The 24,062-nt window shown below is 46.8% G+C and overlaps 1 protein-coding gene across 1 annotated transcript in view; it reads left to right on the top strand.

Moving 5' to 3' along the window:
• Positions 1 to 246: 246 nt before the first annotated feature.
• LOC122555768 (espin-like protein) overlaps positions 247 to 24,062 on the top strand; it is a 70,830-nt gene continuing 47,014 nt past the window's right edge. The window contains exons 1-2 of the mRNA XM_043701884.2: positions 247 to 777; positions 7,643 to 7,833. Coding sequence (XP_043557819.1) covers positions 460 to 777; positions 7,643 to 7,833 — 509 coding nt within the window. The 5' untranslated portion in view covers positions 247 to 459. The remainder of the gene's footprint in view (positions 778 to 7,642; positions 7,834 to 24,062) is intronic.

Genomic DNA, 24,062 nt, shown 5'->3' on the forward strand with positions numbered 1-24,062 from the left:
TCTCACTCACACACAGATGCTGCCATACCTACTGAGTTTCTGCAACATTCTCTGTGTTTGCCCTTGACTTTAATAGCTGGCTTATAGAACCAGCATTGAGGGGCATCATTCCCTCTTGTTCAGCCTGCACTCAGAGTGACAGGTCAGCAGCCTGTCAGAGAGACAGAGAGGGAGGAGGGAACATCAAGGTGATATCACAGAGGCAAGCCAGAAAATGGATCCATTGGAGAAGGCGAACGATGAGCTTTGAGTTGGTCAGGAAGGCTGACGTTTATTCACAAGGGCAGAGGTTAGGCACATTGTTAATGTCATGCGTTTTACAGCGAGTTGAGTGAACATTGCACTTTAACCTGAGTACTTGACAGCAGCCGAGCCAGTCACGGAAACAGCCAGTGTCCGTGCTCTGACAGAAGCAGCTCCTCAGTACGTGAGGGGACCAGGGAGCCGGCACAAGGACAAATGCTTCATGTTGCTCCCCCAGCCATGGTTTCTCAGCGCTGCCTGCTTGCTGCGAAGGATGGTGACCTGGAGACTCTGAAGAGCCTGGAAGCCAGTGGCAAGCTGACCGAGAGCATCGAGGATCAGCTGGGGGCTAGCCCGGTCCATCACGCCGCCAGGGCGGGCAGGTTGGACTGTCTGAAGTTCCTGGTCACCCAGGCGAAGCTACCGGCGAACAAGCGAGCGAAAAACGGAGCGACTCCCGGCCACGATGCCGCGGCCACCGGGAACATCGAGGCGCTGCAGTGGCTGACCCGGGTCGCTGGCTGTGACATCAATGTAGGTGACCCCAGACACCGCGAGTAAACACTGCAACAGTTAGTTACTTCCAGCCAGGCTGGTACTCCCAGCAAGTTGGACTTACGGTCAGTAAGTGACAGGCAGAGAGGGTCAGAGACAGTAAACAGGGAATGGACCGTCCTGTTATAGGACTCTCTGCAGGAACTAGACCCTCAGGAGCTGCACCCAATATGTGGGAACGTTTATTACTGGTGTAGGATACGTACAGGAATTGTAAATTATACTATATATAAGATCTAGACCCTCGGGAGCTGTATCCAATGTATGGGAACGTTTATTACCAGGGTAGGAAATGTTCAGGAATGGTAAATAATACTATATATAGGATCTAGACCCTCGGGAGCTGTATCCAATGTATGGGAACGTTTATTACCAGGGTAGGAAATGTTCAGGAATTGTAAATTAGTGTATACATAAGAACTAAAACCACTGGAGCTGTACCTTATGTATGGGAACGTTTATCACTGATATAGGAAATATATGGAAATTGTAAATTATATTTCAGAACTAAAGCTGCAGGAGCTGCACCTTATATAACAGAACAGCTATCACTGATATAGGGGATATACAGGAATTGTTAATTATATTTCAGAACTAGACTTACAGGAGCTGCCACCCTATGTAAGTAAACAGTCCAGTCCCGCTGATGCAGCTGTTTAGGGATTTAATATGGGTCAGACATTGCATTTACGTTTTAATAGGATATAAACATAAGAACGCTGTGGAAACCCTGCAGGTCTGAAAACATTTGTGGAGAGAGAAAAAACGTGTTAAGTTCGGAGTCTTGGGAATTTGCATGTTATTGGGATATGTTCAAGCAATGGCAACAAATAAAAAGCTTATTTAAGGAAGGACATGTTCAGAAATGGGCCTGTAGATTTGAGAGAAAGTGTGACAGTAATCAAAGGGAAGACCTTGGGAATGAGGAAGCTGGCTGAGGAAGCTGGTCAGGACTTACATTGGCTGGTGTTCTGAAGGACTGGGGTAATAGAGAGGAATGGGGCCTAAGAGATAGAACCCAATCTGATTTTACAGCAGGGGACACACTCTGAAGTTTCTGGTGGGGGTTTAACCAACCTTAAACACCTTTACACACAGGGGAACTCACCTGAAGCTTTGGATATCAGCAAACACTTTGCTCTAGACTGGGGACACATAGCATCAGTGGATGTGAAGGGCCATCAGGAATCAGGGCGGTCTTAATATCTCCAAATTCAAGACAGAATCATAGCCAGTCTATAGACCGTTCATCAAACTGAGAGGGATGAACTGGGAGACAGTGAGGACAGCAGATGCTGGAAGCCAGAGTCAATAGATGTGAAGCTGGAAAAACGCAGCAGGTCAGACAGCATCAGAGGAGCAGGAAAACCAACGTCTTGGGACAAAACCCTTGGTCAGGTGTGGGGAAGGGGAGGGAGCCCAAAAATACATTGAGTGTGGGGCGGGGGTAAGGGTAGGTGGGATGGTGTTAGATGGATGCAGATGGGGGGCTATTATGATTGGTCAGTGGGAAGGTTGGAGCGGATAGATGAGTAGGAAGATGGACGGGTGAGGTCAGGAAGGGAGGTGAAGAGGAGAAGGGGTGTGGCTAGACATGGGATAAGGGTGGGGGAGGGGGTTTTGAAGGTGGTGGGATAAGGGTGTGGGAGGAGGGTTTTGAAGGTGGTGGGATAAGGGTGCGGGAGGAGGTTTTGAAGCTGCTGGGATAAGGGTGTGGGAGGAGAGTTTTGAAGGTGGTGGGATAAGGGTGGGGGAGGAGATTTTTGAAGGTGGTGGGATAAGGGTCGGGGAGGAGGTTTTGAAGGTGGTGGGATAAGGGTGGGGGAGGGGGTTTTTGGAGGTGGTGGGATAAGGGTGGGGGAGGAGGTTTTGAAGGTGGTGGGATAAGGGTGGGGGAGGAGGGTTTTGAAGGTGGTGGGATAAGGGTGGGGGAGGAGGTTTTGAAGGTGGTGGGATAAGGGTGGGGGAGGAGGGTTTTGAAGGTGGTGGGATAAGGGTGGGGGAAGGGGTTTTGAAGATGGTGGGATAAGGGTGGGGGAGGAGGTTTTTGAAGGTGGTGGGATAAGGGTGTGGGAGGAGGGTTTTGAAGGTAGTGGGATAAGGGTGGGGGAGGGGGTTTGAAGGTGGTGGGATAAGGGTGTGGGAGGAGGGTTTGAAGGTAGTGGGATAAGGGTGGGGGAGGGGGTTTTGAAGGTGGTGGGATAAGGGTGTGGGAGGAGGGTTTTGAAGGTGCTGGGATAAGGGTGGGGGAGGAGGTTTTGAAGGTAGTGGGATAAGGGTGGGGGAGGGGGTTTTGAAGGTGGTGGGATAAGGGTGGGGGAAGGGGTTTTGAAGGTGGTGGGATAAGGGTCGGGGAGGGGGGTTTTGAAGCTGGTGGGATAAGACAATACACAATGGACAATAGGTGCAGGAGTAGGCCACTCTGCCCTTCGAGCCTGCATCACCATTCATTATGATCTTGGTTGATCATCCTCAATCAGTATCCTGTTCCTGCCTTATCTCCATAACCCTTGATTGCACTATCCTTGAGAGCTCTATCCAACTCTTTCTTAAACGAATCCAGAGACTGGGCCTCCACTGCCCTCTGGGGCAGAGCATTCCACACAGCCACCACTCTCTGGGTGAAGAAGTTTCTCCACATCTCTGTCCTAAATGGCCTATTCCTTATTTTTAAGCTGTCTCCTCTGGTTTGGGACTCACCCATCAGCGGAAACATGTTTCATGTGTCCAATCCTTTAATAATCTTATACGTCTCAATCAGATCCCCTCTCAGTCTTCTAAACTCAAGGGTATACAAGCCCAGTCGCTCCAATCTTTCAACATAAGATAGTCCCACCTTTCCAGGAATTGACTTCGTGAACCTACGCTGCACTCCCTCAATAGCCAGAATGTCTTTCCTCAAATTTGGAGACCAGAACTGCACACAATATTCCAGATACGGTCTCACCAGGGCCCTGTACAGCTGCAGAAGAACCTCTTTGCTTCTATACTCAATCCCTCTTGTTATGAAGGCCAGCATGCTATTAGCCTTCTTCACTACCTGCTGTACCTGCATGCTTGCCTTCATTGACTGGTGTACAAGAACACCCAGATCTCTTTGTACTGCCCCTGTACCTAACTTGACTCCATTTAGGTAGTAATCTGCCTTCCTGTTCTTGCCACCAAAGTGGATAACCATACATTATCCACATAAAACTGCATCTGCCATGCATCTGTCCACTCACCTAACCTGTCCAGGTCACCCTGTAATCTCCTAACATCCTCCTCACATTTCACCCTGCCACCCAGCTTTGTATCATCAGCAAATTTGCTAATGTTATTATTAATACCATCTTCTATATCATTAATATATATTGTAAAAAGATGCGGTCCCAGCACTGATCCCTGCGGTACCCCACTGGTCACTGCCTGCCATTCCGAAAGGAAGCCGTTTATCACTACTCTTTGTTTCCTGTCAGCCAACCAATTTTCAATCCAAGTCAGTACTTTGCCCCCAATACCATGTGCCCTAATTTTGCTCACTAACCTCCTACGTGGGATTTTATCAAAGGCTTTCTGAAAGTCCAGGTACACTACATCCACTGGATCTCCCTTGTCTATCTTCAGAGTTACATCCTCAAAAAATTCCAGAAGATTAGTCAGGCATGATTTCCCCTTCATAAATCCATGCTGACTCTGACCTATCCTGTTACTGCTATCCAGATGTGCCGTAATGTCATCCTTTATAATTGACTCCAGCATCTTTCCCACCACTGAGGTCAGACTAACTGGTCTATAATTTCCTGCTTTCTCTCCCGCTGAAAAGTGGTACAATATTAGCTACCCTCCAATCCGCAGGAACTGATCCTGAATCTATCAAACTCTGGAAAATAATCACCAACGCATCCACGATTTCTAGAGCCACCTCCTTCAGTACCCTGGGATGTAGACCATCAGGCCCCGGGGACTTATCAGCCTTCAGACCTAACAGTCTCTCCAACACCAATTCCTGGCAAATATAAATTCCCTTTAGTTCAGGTCCTTCAGCCACTGTTAACTCTGGGAGATTGCTTGTGTCTTCCCCAGTGAACACAGATCTGAAGTACCAATTCAACTCTTCTGCCATTTCTTTGTTCCCCGTAATATATTCCCCAGTTTCTGTCTTCAAGGGCCCAATTTTAGTCTTAACCATTTTTTTCCCTTTCACATACCTAAAAAAGCTTTTACTATCCTCCTTTATATTTTTGGCCAGTTTACCTTGGTACCTCATTTTTTTCTCTGCATATATGGGTGGCATAGTGGCACAGTGGTTAGCACTGCTGCCTCACAGTGCCAGAGACCAGGGTTCAATTCCTGCCTCAGGCAACTGTCTGTGTGGAGTTTGCACCTTCTCCCCGTATCTGCGTGGGTCTCCTCCAGGTACTCCAGTTTCCTCCCACAGTCCAAAAATGTGCAGGTTAGGTGAATTGGCCATGTTAAATTGCCCGTAGTGTTAGGTGTAGTGGAATCGGTCTGGGTGGGTTGCTCTTCGGAGGGTCAGTGTGGACTTGTTGGGCCAAAGGGCCTGTTTCCACAATGTAGGTAATCTAATCTAATTTCCTTCTTAGTAATCCTCTGTTGTTCTTTAAAAGCTTCCCAGTCTTCCGTTTTCCCACTTATCTTTGCTATGTTATACTTTTTCTCTTTTGACTTTGTATGTTTCTTAACTCCCCTTGTCAGCCATGGCCACCCCTGCCTCCTCATAGGATCTTTCTTCCTTTTTGGAATGAACTGATCCTGCATCTTCTGCATTATACCCAGAAATATCTGCCATTGTTCCTCCACTGTCATCCCTGCTAAGGTATTGCACCATTGAACTTTGGCCAGCTCCTCCCTCATAGCTCCATAGTTCCCTTTATTCAACTGAAATATTGTCACTACCGATTGTACCCTATCCCTTTCAAATTGCAGATTGAAGCTTATTGTATTACCGTCACTACCTCCCAATGGCTCCTTCACTTCGAGGTCCCTGATCAATTCTGGTTCGTTGCACAATACCAGATCCAGAATTGCCTTCTCCCTGGTAGGCTCCAGCACCAGGGTGGGGGAGGGGGTTTTGAAGGTGGTGAGATAAGGGTGGAGGGGGTTTTGAAGGTGGTGGGATAAGGGTGGGGGAGGATTTTGAAGCTGGTGAGATAAGGGTGGGGAAGGATTTTGAAGCTGGTGAGATAAGGATGGGGGAAAAGGGTTTTGAAGGTGATGGGAGAAGGGTGGGGGAGGAGAGTTTTGAAGGTGGTGAGATAAGGGTGGGGGGAGGGGTGGTTTGAAGGTGGTGAAGTTGATATTGAGGCCACTGGGCTGTGAGCTTCCCAGGCAAAATACAAGGTGTTGTTCCTCCAGTTTCGGTATGGCTTCACTCTGACAGAGGAGGAGGCCAAGGATGGACATGTCGCTGACGGAGTGGGAGGTGTATTAAAATGGATGGCAATCTGAAGGTTGGGTTTGTTAATGCTTGCAGAGATTAGATGCTCTGTGAACTGGTGCCCACGAATCTGCATTCGGTTTCCCTAGTTACCGTCCATTTCAATTCCCCCTCCCACTCACCTGGCGACATGCCCATCCTTAGGTTCCTCCACTGTCAGAGTGAGACCAAATGGAAACTGGAGAAACAGCACCTCATACTTCGCCTGGGAAGGAATGGACCAGGAACAAAAATGGTGTTGGCAAGCTGCACTGATCGATGACAAATTGTTCTGTTTTCTTTGAAGATTGAGATTGTGCAAACTGACCTCTCTAGAAGTCACAGGAAGAGTTTGGAGACATTGGCTGCTAATCCCTACCACAGCAAGATTAGGCTAAACTAAATAGTTTCAAGTGGTTCAGTCTCAGAGACAGGACAATGTATAGTTCTGGTCCCGATGTAGTGAAAGAGGATCCACTGAAGAATAGCACTACGTTAAACACTGACCTTTAAGAAGGGGAACAGAAGCTGGGAATATTTACACTCAAACACTCAATGGCTGTTGTGTGTTGCAGTGCTTATGTCCCTAAAGGAGGCCAGGGTTCAACTCCAGCGATGTATCATAACACACCTGAAGAATTGGATTTGAAACTAACAACACTGCAACACTCAATGCTGATTGGAGTACTCAACAGCCTAAAGACTTGCAGAAATTCCTCGTGCTCATAATGGCTGTCCCTGTACCACAGCAGCTCACCACAACTACAAATGGAAAATATATGCCATCGATAGCTAGTACAGGAATGTAGTTGCAGGGTGACCAGGACTGAGCAATTTTAAAGGGTATTTAACTTGCCCCAAAAGTCAGCAAAAAGGAGGTGGAGCAGCTTCATTAATAAAGGAAGGTTGCAGTGTTGCTGTGATTAGTGATCTGGGGCAAAATGTTCTGGTGTGGAATCAGTTCTGGAGTCATACAGCATGAAAGCAGACCCTTTGGTCCAACCAGTCCATGCAAACCATAATCTCAAACTAAACTTGTCCCACCTGCCTGCGGCTTGGCCCATATCCCTCAGTAATGCTTTGCCAACTGATTCTTAAACCTCTAATAGTGCTGATTCTGTTCTGGTCCCTCAGTTTCCCCATGTAAATGGCTGTTTGTGTTGGAGATTGCAGAAAATCATCCTGATCTGAAGATGCTCAGGTTAGGTTTGGGGTCAGACTAAGAGAAATTATTAAAACGGTAATGAACTAACACTCAATTAGAAGCAATATGGAGCTGCAGTTCAACATGTTCCCAGAACTGGATTCAAACTGAGCACATTTCCCACTAGAATCAGCAGAGGTAGTATATTAGCCTGCATAGGAAGAGCTGGGAACTCTGGTGGGGTCTCGTGAAGCATGCTGACCAACACGTTTCCTCTCTAGGCCCGCGATGACTATGGCGCGTCTACCCTCCACCTGGCAGCTCGGTTTGGCCGACCAGACACAGTCCAGTGGTTGCTACAGGAGGGCTGTGACGCCACGATGGAGACGGACAATGGTGCAGTGCCAGCGCATTACGCAGCAGCAAAGGGAGACTCGTCATGTTTGAAACTCCTCGTTGCCCACTCCCCAAGGTAAGAGCGGTGTCCAAAGCAAAAATCCATTCGTTCAGGTTTTGCACCTGGCAGTATTTAACGTTGAATGAGTGCAGGTTCATTCCACACCCCTGCTTTGGAAGTGGCGCATTCCAGGATTCCTGCTCCTGATCTCTGCCCATTGACTTTTAACCTGAGGCACTGTTCACCGTCTCAGGGTAGTAAAGATAAATATTTCATGGCACTGTTCCAAAGAAGAAGAGGAACGTTCTTTTTGGCATCCGGGACAAAATTAATCATTAAATCAATTTGAAGATTAGCCAACTGCAAATTATATTGTAATTGTCATAATAATGTTTATGGGAGTTTAATGAGTGATAATCAGTTTTCATGTTTCCTAAGTTACAAAAACTATACTTGAAATGAAATTGAATACAGCTGAAAAAAGACACATTTTGTGGAAGACGTTCAAATTGCACTCTTCAGGACAATTCACGAGAACTAACATTATAAAAGGAAAGCAGTATCTATACTGCATGAGAGGATGTTGGTTGGCAACTGGATTCTGATAAATTAAAGCATTGCCATGGAATGTGCAACAGCTAATGATGAATGACAGTTAACTACCAAGTTTGGTTTCCATTTTAAACCAGGCAAATTGTCTCTGATTGGTCAAAGATTGACCTGTTGGAAAAACACAGCAGGCCAGGCAGCATCCGAGGAGCAGGAGAATCGACGTTTCGGGCATAAGCCCTTCTTCAGGAAGAAGGGCTTATGCCCAAAAGGTTGATTCTCCTGCTCCTCGGATGCTGCCTGGCCTGCTGTGTTTTTCCAGCACCACATTTTTCAATTCTGGTCTCCAGCATCTGCAGTCCTCACTTTTCTCCAAAGGTTGACCTGATAAATTAACCCAAGAATGGCCGCCACATATTTTGTTGAATCGAACGAGATGCAGTCTAAGTAAATGCAAATAAAATCAAAATAGTGCAACTGCTTATAAGTTGAAATACAGACAGTGATGGAGAAACTCAGCAAGTCTGGCAGCATTTGTGAAGAAAGAAAGAGCTAATATTTCAAATCTAATATGACTCTTCTTACAAGCTGAAAGGAGCTGGAAAATGGTGATTCATATTTTTAAAGGCAGAGAGGGAAGCAAAGCCCAGAGGAAAAGACAATAATGATGGTAAAGGAGTGATAGAGATGTAAACTAGGTGTAAATGCTGGCTATAAAGAAGGAGAAAACAAGTCTGCTGTGTTGAAAGCAAAGCCAACAGGAAACAAACAAGACACAGCTGGAAGAAGATGGGAAATGTAAGAAAAGTGGAGGAAAAATGTTTTACTGTGAAGTTGCAGAACAAAATAGTCAGTTCTAGAGGGCGTTGTATGTATATCACAATAGGCACAATATTAATTCAAGCTTGTTTTCATTTAAGTGTGTGCGGGGGATGCTCAGGTATGATACTTCTTTTCCAGTATGATTTGAATGTGTCAGCTTTGGACTGGAGTGTACAAAGTTAAAGATCACACAACACCAGGTCATAGTCCAACAGGTTTATTTGGAAGCAGTAGCTTTCGGAGCACTGCTCCTTCATCAGGTGGTCATCCTGATGAAGAGGCAGTGATCCGAAAGCTAGTGCTTCCAAATAAACCTGTTGGACTATGACCTGGTGCTGTGTGACTTTTAACGCTTTTCCAGTATGTTGTGGATCACAACTGTTGTCCCATGTTTATCACCTCTCCCCTCACCCTGACACTCCCAAAACCCCCCAGCAGTGAGAGACTGATGGTAATCTGGATCTCCTTGTAGCTGATGGTTGAGGGGTAGTAACTGGCTCAGCAGAACCCTTCAGCAGTTCTGTCTGCTGGAAAATATTGCTGTCAAAGGAGCTCTGTGTGGATACTCATGAGCTTAGGGAGTGCAAGGGTTTCGGTGATGAATGTTCTATGGTACTTGGTCACCATGCAGGGAGAAAGAGGCACTTGAATGTTGAACAGGGAGGGAACTGCAAGTTCTGATCCATCACTGTGCTCCATTGATATAGCACAGTGGGATCAATTCCCCTTTCCCTGCAGCTTGACTCTGTGGAAGGCAGCAGCTTTGTCTCTGAGCCAACAACTCTTGGGTTCGAGTCCTACTCTGGGACATGGTGGTCGTAGGAGTCTTCATAACATGTTCGTTGTGGGGCTCATAAGCAGGGTGCTAATCATTCCAGCACTTCCTCACCTACACCTTCCCCCATCCCTTCCAAAGAGATTCCTTATTATTCAAGAAGAATTGAGGGAAAAGCCAAGGCCTTTTCCCCAAGGGTGGGGGAGTTCAAAACTAGGAGGTGTACGTTTAAGGTGAGAGCAGAAAATTTTAAAATGGACCTGAGGGGCAACGTTTTCACGCAGAGGGTGGTGCGTGTATGGAATGAGCTGCCAGAGGATGTGGTGGAGGCTGGTACAATTACAGCATTTAAAAGGCATCTGAATGTGTACATGAGTAGGAAGGATTTAAAAGGATATGAGCCAAGTGCTGGCAAATGGGACGAGATTAGGTTAGGATATCTGATGGGCATGGATGAGATGGACAGAAGGGTCTGTTTCCCTGCTGTACATCTCTATGACTCTAAGGAGGGAAAAAAGTGCATGTAAAAGATACAGGAGAAACAAACTGACTTAAATTCAGTTCAATTGGTCACTGTGAAGAAATTGTGAAGCAAATGATTTTGGTAAGGAAATGTGAAAAGCTTTCTTTTTGACAGACTGATCTCCGATAGCTGCAGGACATCTGCTAAGTGGCTCCCTTGCTTGCTGTCTTTGTCTTGTCATTGTAACATGTTACTCATCAGCTGTGTAGCTGACTAATGATGCGTGGGACAGCTGTAGCCTCTCACAGATCTGATGCCCCATTCTCGGGTGCTGTCTGTTCAGGGATCAATCAATGCTTCATATCTAATGCAGGCTTTTCCCTTTCAGCCACTTGCTGATCTATTTCAGCGGCTCCTTGTGCTTTAGAATGTGGAGCAGCACAACTCAAAGACATGGAAACATTGCTATTCTGCCACAAATACTTCATGGCTTGCCTTTGAACTATCTCTGGTAGGCAGGCAGGAGGCTGGAAGAACACAGCAAGCCAGGCAGCAACAGGAGGTGGAGAAGTCAATGTTTCGGGTGTAACCCTTCTTCTGGACTTTGATCACTCTTTGAGCACTCTGGTCTTAAACAAAGTGCTTCAGTAGGGTTGAGAGAATGCTCACAGTTTCCCTGAGGCTCACACTACCTTATCTGCACCTTATTGCTTCTGTGAACCCCTGTCCAGTGAGCCCGAAGTGTGGCAGACCCAGGACATGCTCCTTTTGCCCTTGTTGGAATTACATTTCTTGCAGTGTGGTATTGGTGGAGGTTTCATCGGTCTTTATGTCCCTAACCAAGAAATGATCTAACTAATGAACAGAAGCAAGCAGCCCAATGTCTGATTTCTGTAAGTACCTGCATTGGCCAAAATATTGTGCCTGATGAATTTAGAGGCGGCCAGAACATGCCTGTCAATTGGCCACAGAGTTAACCCACTGCCAGTGTGTCAGCTTTGTGCCCCACCTCATTTCCATACAATTCTACTGCAGGGAATGTGGATAAACTAATAAGCAGTGGGGAATATTGTGGCTGAAATTCATCGAGTCCTTGCTCATTGTTCATAAGAAGCATTCAGTTGTTTTATATTCTTCCCACTTCCTCTTAAGTCAAACTCTATGTCCCTCCCCTCTTTCCTGGGACATTTATACATCCACATGGATCGGGAGTGGGAACTGAAGTTCCCTCGACAGATCCAGATGAGATGAAACTTTTCAGGTTTCTGACCTGAGGTAGGTCCAAAGATTTTCCTGTTTAATGGGTCCACTTTGAGACTGGTTCCACTTCAACAGGCTCATGCTTCTCACAGACTTTAAGTAACAACATGGTGATTTCCACACTGCCTCTCAGTGTATAGCTTTCTCCTTTTTTTTATTTTAACAGTCGTTTACACACTTATGCTCTCTGATAAATCTATTAGACCGAATCACAGAATGGTACTGCCAGCTGCTTGAATTAACTCTTCAATCATTCCCTTTCCTTTGTTCTGTCTCCGTAATCCTGTAAATATTCCCTTTCCAAGAAAGTGTTTAATTCCCTTTTGAAATACCTACCATTCTTTCAGGCTTTACACACCAAGTCAGAATAACTTGCCATGCAAAACAGTACAGCAACTTTTTTAGCTAATCTGGTCTTCTCCTGCCACTTGGAGCTGTTCCTCCCCATGCAGCAGCCTATATTATTTGAACACTTTTACTAAGTCACTCTGAGCCCCCTCTGCTTCAAGGGAAACAGTCCTCGCTTGTCTCCAGCTCAGTAAATGTTCTCATTTCAGGTATAATTCCAGTAAAATCTCCCTGCAGCATTTCTAAGATATGTGGAATCACACATAGACCTTTTAAAGTTGTATGAAACAAGCTTTGCATTTATACATTGCCTCTTGTGACTTCAGGACACCCCAAAATGCTTTACAGGCAATTAAGTACTTTCAAAATGTAATCACTGTTGTAACACAGGGAGCTGAATTCAACCGTAAACACCCTGCCCATTCTCAACAGGTACTCAGTTTGTGTCCTGAACATTCAACACTTGCACAAACAATTGCACATGAAATGTTGATTTTTTTTGAGGTTCTAACCAGTGTGGATAGGAAATTGTGGTGCGCTTAGCACACATGGAACCCCAAGCCATCCCCACCCCCTCAAAAGGATAGGGCAAATTGGAGTGGTGTCAGGGGCCACTCTGGTGGGAACATAGATCACCTGCCAGGGTGAGGGATGACCTTTCAGTAGGTGGGAATGACACAATGTGGCTTTTTCCTGTGTGTGTGTGTGTGTGTGTACATGCTTCTGAGAAACTAGGTGACCTTCTCGTCTTACTGTTACCCCGATGAATCAACAGGAACTTGGACCAGTTAGACTTATCCTCATGCTATTGATCAAATAACTACACAGCTCCTTGCTGAGGTTGACTGGCGCCCATGTGAGCAATTATCCAAAATGTCCGCACGTTTTGGGTCGAGACAATTTCCAAGCACTGTCAGGCGCCACTATCTCCCTGTCATACACTAGGAAGTAGATCTCATTCCAAATCACTCTGTCTATGTGGCCAGCTAGCTCAGTTGGCTGGATGGCTGGTTTGCAGTATGTTGCCAACAACGTGGGTTTGGTCCCTAGCTGACATCACCATAAAGGTCCTGTCTTCTCAGTATCACCCTTCACCTGGGATGTGGTGACCCTTGGTTTAAACCAGCCACTAAATTGTAACTCTTTCTAAACAGAGAGCAGCTGTGGTCCTTTGGGACTACGGTGACTTCCACTCCCATCATCTTCTGTGTCTTGGCACAGACAGTTTCCTGAATCCTCCCTCTATTTCTACCTTGATGGTCTGACCATTTGACTGTGAGGTGCCTCACAGCTTGTTTCCAACCCTCCTCACCTGACACCCACAGGGAAATAAATTTCCCAGCAAGAGTCCCTAGAAAGTGCCCGGGAGCCAGGATCCTATGGTTGATGTCCATATTCTCCATGTCTTTCCCCCTGACTCGACCGACCAGCCAGCTCAGCATGGAGCAGGGTCTGCACAGAAGTAGGGTCTCCAGAAGGCACTGGTCTACCATTAACACGGATTCGAGAGAGAGAGAAACACCTTCAAAATAACAAGGATTTCCCTAAAGTATGCTTTCACCAGAAGTGCAACACATGGTTATACTGAGAAAGTTTTCCATAGTTTCTGAACACACTGGCAATAAAGGTCTCAGCTTCAACTGCCGATAACTGCCACTGGGCTGCAAGGTGACAAATGGTGAGCATTGCCTTCTCTTAAAGAACCTGGTACATTTGCAAATCACCTTTAACATATGGAAATGACCGGCAGACATAGAGCAACTAGTCCATCAAACCTGCCAGCCTGGTAACTCTTTGAGGGAATCGATAAAAGAGAGAACACCAGGGGGCAATAATGCAAATTCCTCTCCAACTGCCACACCACCTTCCTCCCCTCTTCCTGGAGATGATCAAAATCAGTCCAGAACATTATTTGCATCAGATAATGCCCAGGATTCCCAGACGGGAAATCCGTAGCAGAGTCCTCTTCAGCAATAAGTTTCACCATTAGGCTAGATTTTAAAAAAAAAATTGATATATTGCTATTCCTGACACACCCTTAGGCTGCTATCCATCTCAAAGTGTGGAGTTGATGTTCCTATTCATGTAAAATATCCGAAGCACTTTGTTGAATCAAGATCAGACAAAAGCTGACGCTGGAACAAAGGGGGCAATATCAGGAAGGTTGGACAAATGCTTGGCTTTCGGGAGGAGGGCGGTGAGGTTTAAACAAGGTGGGGCAGTCAAAACCCAATCCAGGCTCACACAAGCCCTTTCTTTACCCAGCTTACTGTGATACAATGCACTCGCGGCTGGGTTGAGTTCCCAGTGCAGTTGCAGTAATTTAAGGAGCTCAGCATGTGGCCTGGTTCAACAAGACTCTCAGGGAATATGAGATGCCACTATCAAGTCAATTAACTCTCAAGCTGCCATGCTCCAACTTCTGAGGGAATGAATCGGTCCAGGGATTTGAGCTTTTCTCCTTTTACTTGCCAGTGTGGTTTCGAGCAATTTACTTTTGAACCTTACACATTGTTTGCAGTTGTGCTATCATCATTAACAACCCCCAGCCACCCCATTCCTCCCCCTTTCACCACTCAGGATGTTCCAGTCTGAGTGCTGTGACAGGATCGCGAGGGCAGTGCTCAGCTCCAACCAACTGTAGCAGATCTCTATGTGCTGGCACCCAGTGAGTTGTCAATCTTCCCAGGGCTCTTTGTAGGTCATGCTATTCTTTATGTAAATCTATATGTGCTTTCAGGAACTATACACTGTAACTTGAGTTGCATGAAACTGTTGGAGTTTAATAGGGCATTCGCATTGCATGCAGCGGTCTGTGTTATATATTTGGTCATGTTTTTATTTGTTTGTGGGTGTTATTAACTGCTCCTAATGTCCCTCAGCAAGGCGATGTTTAAGCACCTTCTTCAACCACTTTGGATCAATGTGGTTGACTTACACCCACAGTGCTGTTAGGGAGGGAACTCCAGGACTCTAACCCAGTGAAAGGCAGGCAATATATCTCCAAGTCAGAATGTTTTACTGCTCAGAGATAGCCTCTCTTGTGTCTGCCACCCTCGTCCTTTTAAATGGGTAATGATCAGGGGTTTGGTAGATACATCCTGTACACAATATACACCATAGTCCACCTTCACCAGTGGCAGAGGGAGGGACCACTTGTCTAAAAAGCGTAGCTGTTACACTCAACTGTTTGTGAAAACTACTTCCAACACTGAATGTGAACTCATCCATGACAGAGTGATGGTGAGGGATGGAGGTCTCCTCTACTTTGGAGAAATGAAGCGTAGACTGTTTTGCAGAACACTTACTTTCCGCCCGCAAAAAAGACCCTGAGCTTCCAGTTGCCTGTCACTTCAACACCCCATCATGTTCCTTGGTCAATATCTCTGTCTCAGGTTTGCTGCAGTGCTCCAACAAAGCTCAGTGCAAGCTGGAAGAACAGCTCTCATTTTCTGTTTGGAAACCTAGCAGCCTTCTAGACTCAGTATTGAGTTCAATAATTTTACGACTAAGGCACCTTCTCCCATGTCCTTACCCAACTCCCCCACACATCAGGCCTTGTTATCACATGGTCTGCTATTACACACACACTATTGTTAACCACTAATAGTGCCCATTAAGAGCCATTCATTCTCCTAGCCTGATCATTATCCACTCCCTTGTCTGTCCAATTCACCCTCTCTCTTTAGGCTCTATTTCTGCCTATAGTTTACTCCTTCCCCGCTTCCTCCACCCTATTTTCTGCATAAAAACTGACATTTTCCCTAGTTCTGAGGAAGGGTGAGTGGGCGAAATGTTAACTCTGCGTTCTCCACAGATGCTGCCAGGTCTGCTGAGCTTTTCCAGCAATTTCTGGTTTTGTTTCTGATTTTCAGCATCCGCAGTTCTTTTGGTTTTGAATTGCTAGCAAGGGAAGTTGTGGAATGTGCCTGTGTATTTGACAGAGCCTGGCATTGCTGCAAACATTTCCAGGTGAGGTGGTTAATGCATATGAGCATTGAAAAATGCAAGTGGGGGGTGACTGGGGGAGTGCAAGTAACTATTAATCATTATTATATACTGGAGGGTGTCAGTTTTTGAGCTAAAGTGTTTAATGTTTCTTTGTGGTTTTGGGGTTTTAAGATAGCGTCTTACTCAGGAATACTGCACTGTGAGCTGGAGCCTGGGATTCCGTCCATACTGTGATGTAGAGGTGCTGGTGTCGGACTGGGGTGTACAAAGTCAAAAATAACACAACACCAGGTTATAGTCCAACTGCTCCTTCATCAGGTGGTTGTGAGCTTAGTTCAGCTTCTGTGGACAGTTGCTGGATGTTCCCTACACTCAAAAACAAATTGCTGAATTTTTGACAGGAAGGAAAATAGCTTGAATTTTTTGTAACGTCTTTTTGCAAGCTCAGTATGTCCCAGGAAACGTGGTGTTGGCCTAATGCAGCTACATTTTGTACAGTAACCTGATAATTACTAGACAGTTTGTTTTAATGATGTCAGTTAGCAGAGAAGCAATGGCCTAAACCCCATTGATAATTCCTTTGAAATAATGCAATGGGACCTTTTATATATGCCTGAGAAGGATGGTCGAGCCTTTTAATATCACATTTAAAAAGAGGGCATCTCTGACAGCACGGAGCTGATGAGCTGAAGTCTGAGATCCGATCACCATGGATACATCACGGAGGGGAAAGTGATGGTCACGTCCTTTGTTATGTACCTCAGGGACGGGAGGGTGTGATGGAGAGGATACAGAAGGTAAATGGCGAGCAATTGTCTGACAGCTTTGAAGATTGTGCACTTTGAATCAAGAAATACAGAAGCTGCAAGGAGGATTAACAATCTGACCACTCAGCTTTGTGGTGCTTGAGACCATTCAGCTCGGGGCGGTGATGGGGAATAAATAGGAATATTGTTGTAGCATGGACCGTATGGTGAGGGAGGGGCTGGGGAATAGAAACTGTAATTGGGAGGGTGAGTCCCGAAGGCTGTGTTGCCTGTCCCATGCCTAGGGTTAAAGACATCTCCTTGAAGCTGGAGGGGACCGAGAGAGAGGGAATGCATCCAGTTTTAATGGCACCAGTGGCATTTGTAAGGCTAACAGAAAGGTTTTGCTGACTGAATGTGAACACCTAGGAACTAAGAAAGCAGAACCGCAGAGGGAATGATTTCTGGTTCAGAGAGTTGAATATGTGGTGGGGGAGGACTGGGATTTGGTTCTTGGGGAACTGGGCTAGGTTGCTGGGATAGTGTAGGCTTGAACTATACTGGGACTAGAGTCCTCGAGAATTATAACAAGGACTGAATAGACTTAGCAACGTTTTCCATCCAGAAGGACAAGGGAGCAAATACATGGCAACATCACCATCAGCAAATTCCCCACCAAGCCACACACAATCTTGACTTGGAAATATATCAAACACCCTGGAACTCCCTCTCTAACTGTACTATGGGTGCCCCTACACAATATGGGCAGCAGAGATTTAAGAAAGCAGCTCACTAACACTTCTCAAGGGCAAGAATGGGCAGGGCAATAAATACTGACCCAGCCAACAACACCCACATACCATGAATGAAGAAACAAATCTGTAGATGCATCTACGAGAAAGCTAGAGAAACTCATGAAGGTAAAGGAATACAACATTATACTAATGAGAGGAGATTGACTCAGAGCAGACGCATCTGCAAAGATTGTGCTTTTTTTGCTCTCCATGTTTACTGTAAAAAGTCTAAGTTTTGCAGGTCACAACCAGGCATTTTTTGCCTGGTGTTTACTGCCACCTAGTGTCAGTAGCAATGTTTGCATCCACTCCCATTTCCTGGTGTTGTTTCAAATTTAAGATTTCCTCATATATTGCTGTCTATTGGCCTCAATCTTCTGTCTCCGGATTGTTGGCGATGGGGCATACATTGGGAGATTTGGTCCAGAAACTGTGGAACCCCTTACAAGAAACACACGTGGAGGATTCCTAGGGAGTTTAATCGCACAGCAAGCTGATTCTCCACTGGAACTCTCCCCAATGGGCAACGACAATTACCTCAGAGTGGAGACCCGCCATAGACACATTTGGATACACCAATGTGAAATGTCACACAGTTTACTGACAGATCTAATGGCCAGCTCACTCAATGTCGCACCACAGCTGGCCCCGAGGACCTACTCCACCGTCCGCGCATGCCTCAACCCAAACTATTCACCCCGAACAGATCCAACAAAACAATGCCCTCCCCCAAAGTCACCCCTACCCAAACACAGACCTGACTATCACACACCCCAAACACAGACCTGACTATCACACACACACACAAACACAGACCTGACTATCACACCCTCCCAAACACAGACCTGACTATCACACACCCCAAACACAGACCTGACGATCACACACACACACAAACACAGACCTGACTATCACACATACCCCAAACACAGACCTGACTATCACACCCCCCAAACACAGACCTGACTATCACACACACACCCCAAACACAGACATGATTATCACACCCCCCAAACACAGCCCTGACTATCACACCCCCCAAACACAGACCTGACTATCACATATACTCAAACACAGACCTGATTATCACACACACCCCAAACACAGACCTGATTATCACACACCCCCCAAACACAGATCTAACGATCATACACACACCCCAAGCACAGACCTGGCTATCACAACCCCCAAACACAGACCTGACTATCACACACGCACCCCAAACACAGACCTGACTATCAGACACACTCACTGCAAACACAGACCTGACGATCACCCCCCAAACACAGACCTGACTATCACACCTACCCAAACACAGACCTGACGATCACCCCCCCAAACACAGACCTGACTATCACACACACCCCAAACACAGATCTAACGATCATACACACACCCCAAGCACAGACCTGGCTATCACAACCCCCAAACACAGACCTGACTATCACACACGCACCCCAAACATAGACCTGACTATCAGACATACTCACTGCAAACACAGACCTGACGATCACCCTCCAAACACAGACCTGACTATCACACATCCCCAAACACAGACCTGACTATCACACCCAGCCCCCAAACACAGACCTGACTATCACACACCCTCAAACACAGACCTGACTATCACACACCCTGAAACACAGACCTGACTATCACACACACCCCATACACAGTCCTGACTATCACACACCCTCAAGCACAGACCTGACTATCACACACCCTGAAACACAGACCTGACTATCACACACACCCCATACACAGACCTGACTATCACACACCCCCAAACACAGACCTGACTATCACACACACACCCCAAACACAGACCTGACGATCACATACACACCCAAATACAGACCTGACTATCACATCCCCCTAAAACACAGACCTGACTATCACACACACACACCCCAAACACAGACCTGACGATCACACACACACACCCCAAACACAGACCTGACTATCACACACACACACCCCAAACACAGACCTGACTATCAGATATACTCACTGCAAACACAGACCTGACGACCACCCTCCAAACACAGACCTGACTATCACACATCCCCAAACACAGACCTGACTATCACACCCAGCCCCCACACAGACCTGACTATCACACACCCTCAAACACAGACCTGACTATCACACACCCTGAAACACAGACCTGACTATCACACACACCCCATACACAGACCTGACTATCAACCCCTTAAACACAAACCTGACTATCACACACACCACAAACACAGACCTATCTATCACACACACACCCCAAACACAGACCTGATGATCACATACACACCCAAATACAGACCTGACTATCACATCCCCCTAAAACACAGACCTGACTATCACACACACACACACCCCAAACACAGACCTGACGATCACACACACACCCCCCAAACACAGGCCTGACTATCACACACACACACCCCAAACACAGACCTGACTATCACATACACCCCCAAACACAGACCTGACTATCACACACGCACCCCAAACACAGATCTGACTATCACACAACCCAAACACAGATCTGACTATCACACACACACCCCAAACACAGACCTGACTATCACACACACACACCAAACACAGACCTGATTATCACACACACATCCAAACAAAAACCTATCACCCACCCCCAAACACAGACCTGACAATCACACACACCCCAAGCACAGACTTTACTATCACACTCCCTAAACACAGACCTGGCTGTCACACACTCCCCAAACACAGACCTATCACACACACACCCAAAGACCTGACTATCACACACTCACTCCCAACACAGACCTGACAACACCCCCCCAAACACAGACCTGACTATCACACACAGACCCAAACACAGACCTGACAATTGCACACCCCCCGAAACACAAACCTGATGATCACACACACACACCCAAACACAGACCTGATTTTCACACCCTCCCAAAACACAGACCTGACTATCACACACACAGGAGCTGAAAATGTGTTGCTTGAAAAGCGCAGCAGGTCAGGCAGCATCCAAGGAACAGGAGAATCAACGTTTCGGGCATAAGCCCTTCACACACACACAAAACTCAGACCTGACTATCACACACACATCCCAACACAGACCTGAAAATAACACACAGCCCCCAAACACAGACCTGACTATCACACACACACCCCAAACACTACCCTGACTATCATACACCCCCCTAACACAGACCTGACTATCACACACCCCCCAAACACAGACCTGACGATCACACACACCCCAAACAACGACTTGACTATCACACACCCCAAACACAGACCAGACTATCACACACCCCCCAAACACAGATCTATCATTCACCCCAAACATAGACCTGACAATCACCCCCAACACAGACCTGACTATCACACCCCCCCCAAAAACAGACCTGACTATCACACGCCCCCAAACACAGACTTGACTATCACACACCCCCCAAACACAGACCTGACTATCACACATGCACCCCAAACACAGACCTGACTATCACAACCCCCAAACACAGACCTGACGATCACACTTATACACCCAAACACAGACCTGACTATCACACACATACCCAAACACAGACCTGACTATCACACCCCCCCAAACACAGACCTGACTATCACACCCCTCAAACACAGACCTGACTATCAAACCCCCCCAAAACACAGACCTGACTATCACACACACACCCCAAACAATGACTTGACTATCACACACCCAAAACACAGACCAGACTATCACACACACCACAAACACAGACCTATCACACACCCCAAACATAGACCTGACAATCACGCCCCAACACAGACCTGACTATCACACACACCCCCAAACACAGACGTGACTATCACATGCCCCAAACACAGTCCTGACTATCACACCCCCCCCAAACACAGACCTGACAACCACACACACACCCCCAAACACAGACCTGACTATCACACCCCCCCAAACACAGACCTGATAATCACACCCCCAACACAGACCTGACAATCACACACACCCCCAACACAGACCTGACAATCACACACACCCCCAAACACAGACCTGACTATCACACACACACCCCCAACAGAGACTTGATTATCACCCCCTCAAACACAGGCCTGACTATCGCACACACACCCAAACACAGACCTGACTATCTCACACATACCCCAAACACAGACCTGACGATCGCACACACACCCAAACATAGACCTGACTATCACACACCCCAAACACAGACCTGACAATCACATACACACACACCCAAACACAGACCTGACTATCACACACACACACACACACCCAAACACAGACCTGAAAATCACCCCCCAAACAAAGACCTGACGATCACACACAGCCCCCAAACACAGACTTGACTATCACCCCCCCCCCCCCAACGCAGACCTGACTATCACACATGCACCCCAAACACAGACCGGACTATCACACCCCCCAAACACAGACCTGACGATCACACACATACCCAAACACAAACCTGACTATCACACACCCCCAAACACAGATCTAACTATCACACCCCCCAAACACAGACCTAACTATCACACACCCCCCAAACAAAGACCTGACTATCACACACCCCCCAAACACAGACCTGACTATCACACACACACCCCAAACACAGATCTATCATTCACCCCAAACACAGACCTGACAATCACCCCAACACAGACCTGACTATCACACCCCCCCAAAAACAGACCTGACTATCACACGCCCCAAACACAGACCTGACTATCACCCCCCCCCAAACACATACCTGACAACCACAAACACACCCCCAAACACAGACCTGACTATCACACACACCCCCCAAACACAGACCTGACTATCACACATCCCAAACACAGACCTGACTATCGCACCCTCCAAACACAGACATGACTATCACCCCCCCCAAACACAGACCTGACTATCACACCCCCCCAAACACAGACCTGACTATCACACACACACACACCCAAACACTGACCTGACTATCACACACAACCCCAAACACAGATCTGACAATCACACACACCCAAACACAGACCTGACTATCACACACAACCCCCAAACACAGATCTGAAAATCACCCCCCCAAACATAAATCTGACGATCACACACAGGCCCCAAACACAGACTTGACTATCACACTCCCCCCAAACACAGACCTGACTATCACACATGCACCCCAAACACAGACCTGACTATCACACCCCCCAAACACAGACCTGATGATCACACACATACACCCAAAAACAGACCTGACTATCACACACATACCCAAACACAGACCTGACAATCACACCCCCAAACAGAGACCTGACTATCACACCCCCCCAAAACACAGACCTGACTATCACACACACCCCCCAAACAACGACTTGACTATCACACACCCCAAACACAGACCAGACTATCACACACACCCCAAACATAGACCTGACAATCACGCCCCAACACAGACCTGACTATCACACACACCCCCAAACACAGACCTGACTATCACACCCCCCAAACACAGACCTGACTATCACATCCCCAACACAGACCTGACAATCACACACACCCCCAAACACAGACCTGACTATCACACACACACACCCCAAACGACTTGACTATCACACACCCCAAACACAGACCCGACTATCACCCCCCACCCAAACACAGACCTATCACACACCCCAAACATAGACCTGACAATCACCCCCCAACACAGACCTGACTATCACACGCCCCAAACACAGTCCTGACTATCACATCCCCCCATACACAGACCTGAAAACCACACACACACCCCCAACACAGACCTGACTATCACCCCCCCAAACACAGACCTGATAACCACACCCCCAACACAGACCTGACAATCACACACACCCCCAAACACAGACCTGACTATCACACAAACCCCAAACACAGAGCTGACTATCACACACACACCCCCAACACAGACCTGACGATCACACACATACACCCAAACACAGACCTGACTATCACACACATACCCAAACACAAACCTGACAATCACACACACCCCAGTCACAAACCTGACTATCCCACACACCCCCAAACACAGACCTGACAATCACACCCCCCAACACAGACCTGACTATCACACCCCCCCAAACACACACCTGATTATAACACACACCCCCAATTACAAACCTGACTATCACACACACCTCCAAACACAGACCTGACAATCACACCCCCCAACACAGACATGACTATCACACACAAACCCCAAACACAGATCTGATTATGACACACTCCCAAACACAGACCCAATTGTCATGTTCTGAAAGCCTTTGATACTTCCATAAATAAAATTATTGAATGAATAAGATTTTTTAGAAGAGTTTGGTATCCAGTTCAATCCGTTGTTTCCTTAATTAATGATCTCTGCTGGTTAATGGAAATATATGACCGTAGAGTTTTAAAATCGGAATTCATTACAGATGGAAGTTTGTTGGAATTGGTCATGAATCTTTGTCAGATGCATCGTCCCAAACAGAGCAAACCATTCAGGTACTGAGTGAGGTTGAAACTTTATTGCTGGAACAGCACAGCAGGTCAGGCAGCATCCAGGGAACAGGAGATT

Source organism: Chiloscyllium plagiosum, unplaced genomic scaffold (genome assembly GCF_037043375.1).
Source record: "Chiloscyllium plagiosum isolate Xiang-an unplaced genomic scaffold, Cpla_swu_hap1 HiC_scaffold_13, whole genome shotgun sequence".
Lineage (NCBI taxonomy): Eukaryota > Metazoa > Chordata > Chondrichthyes > Orectolobiformes > Hemiscylliidae > Chiloscyllium > Chiloscyllium plagiosum.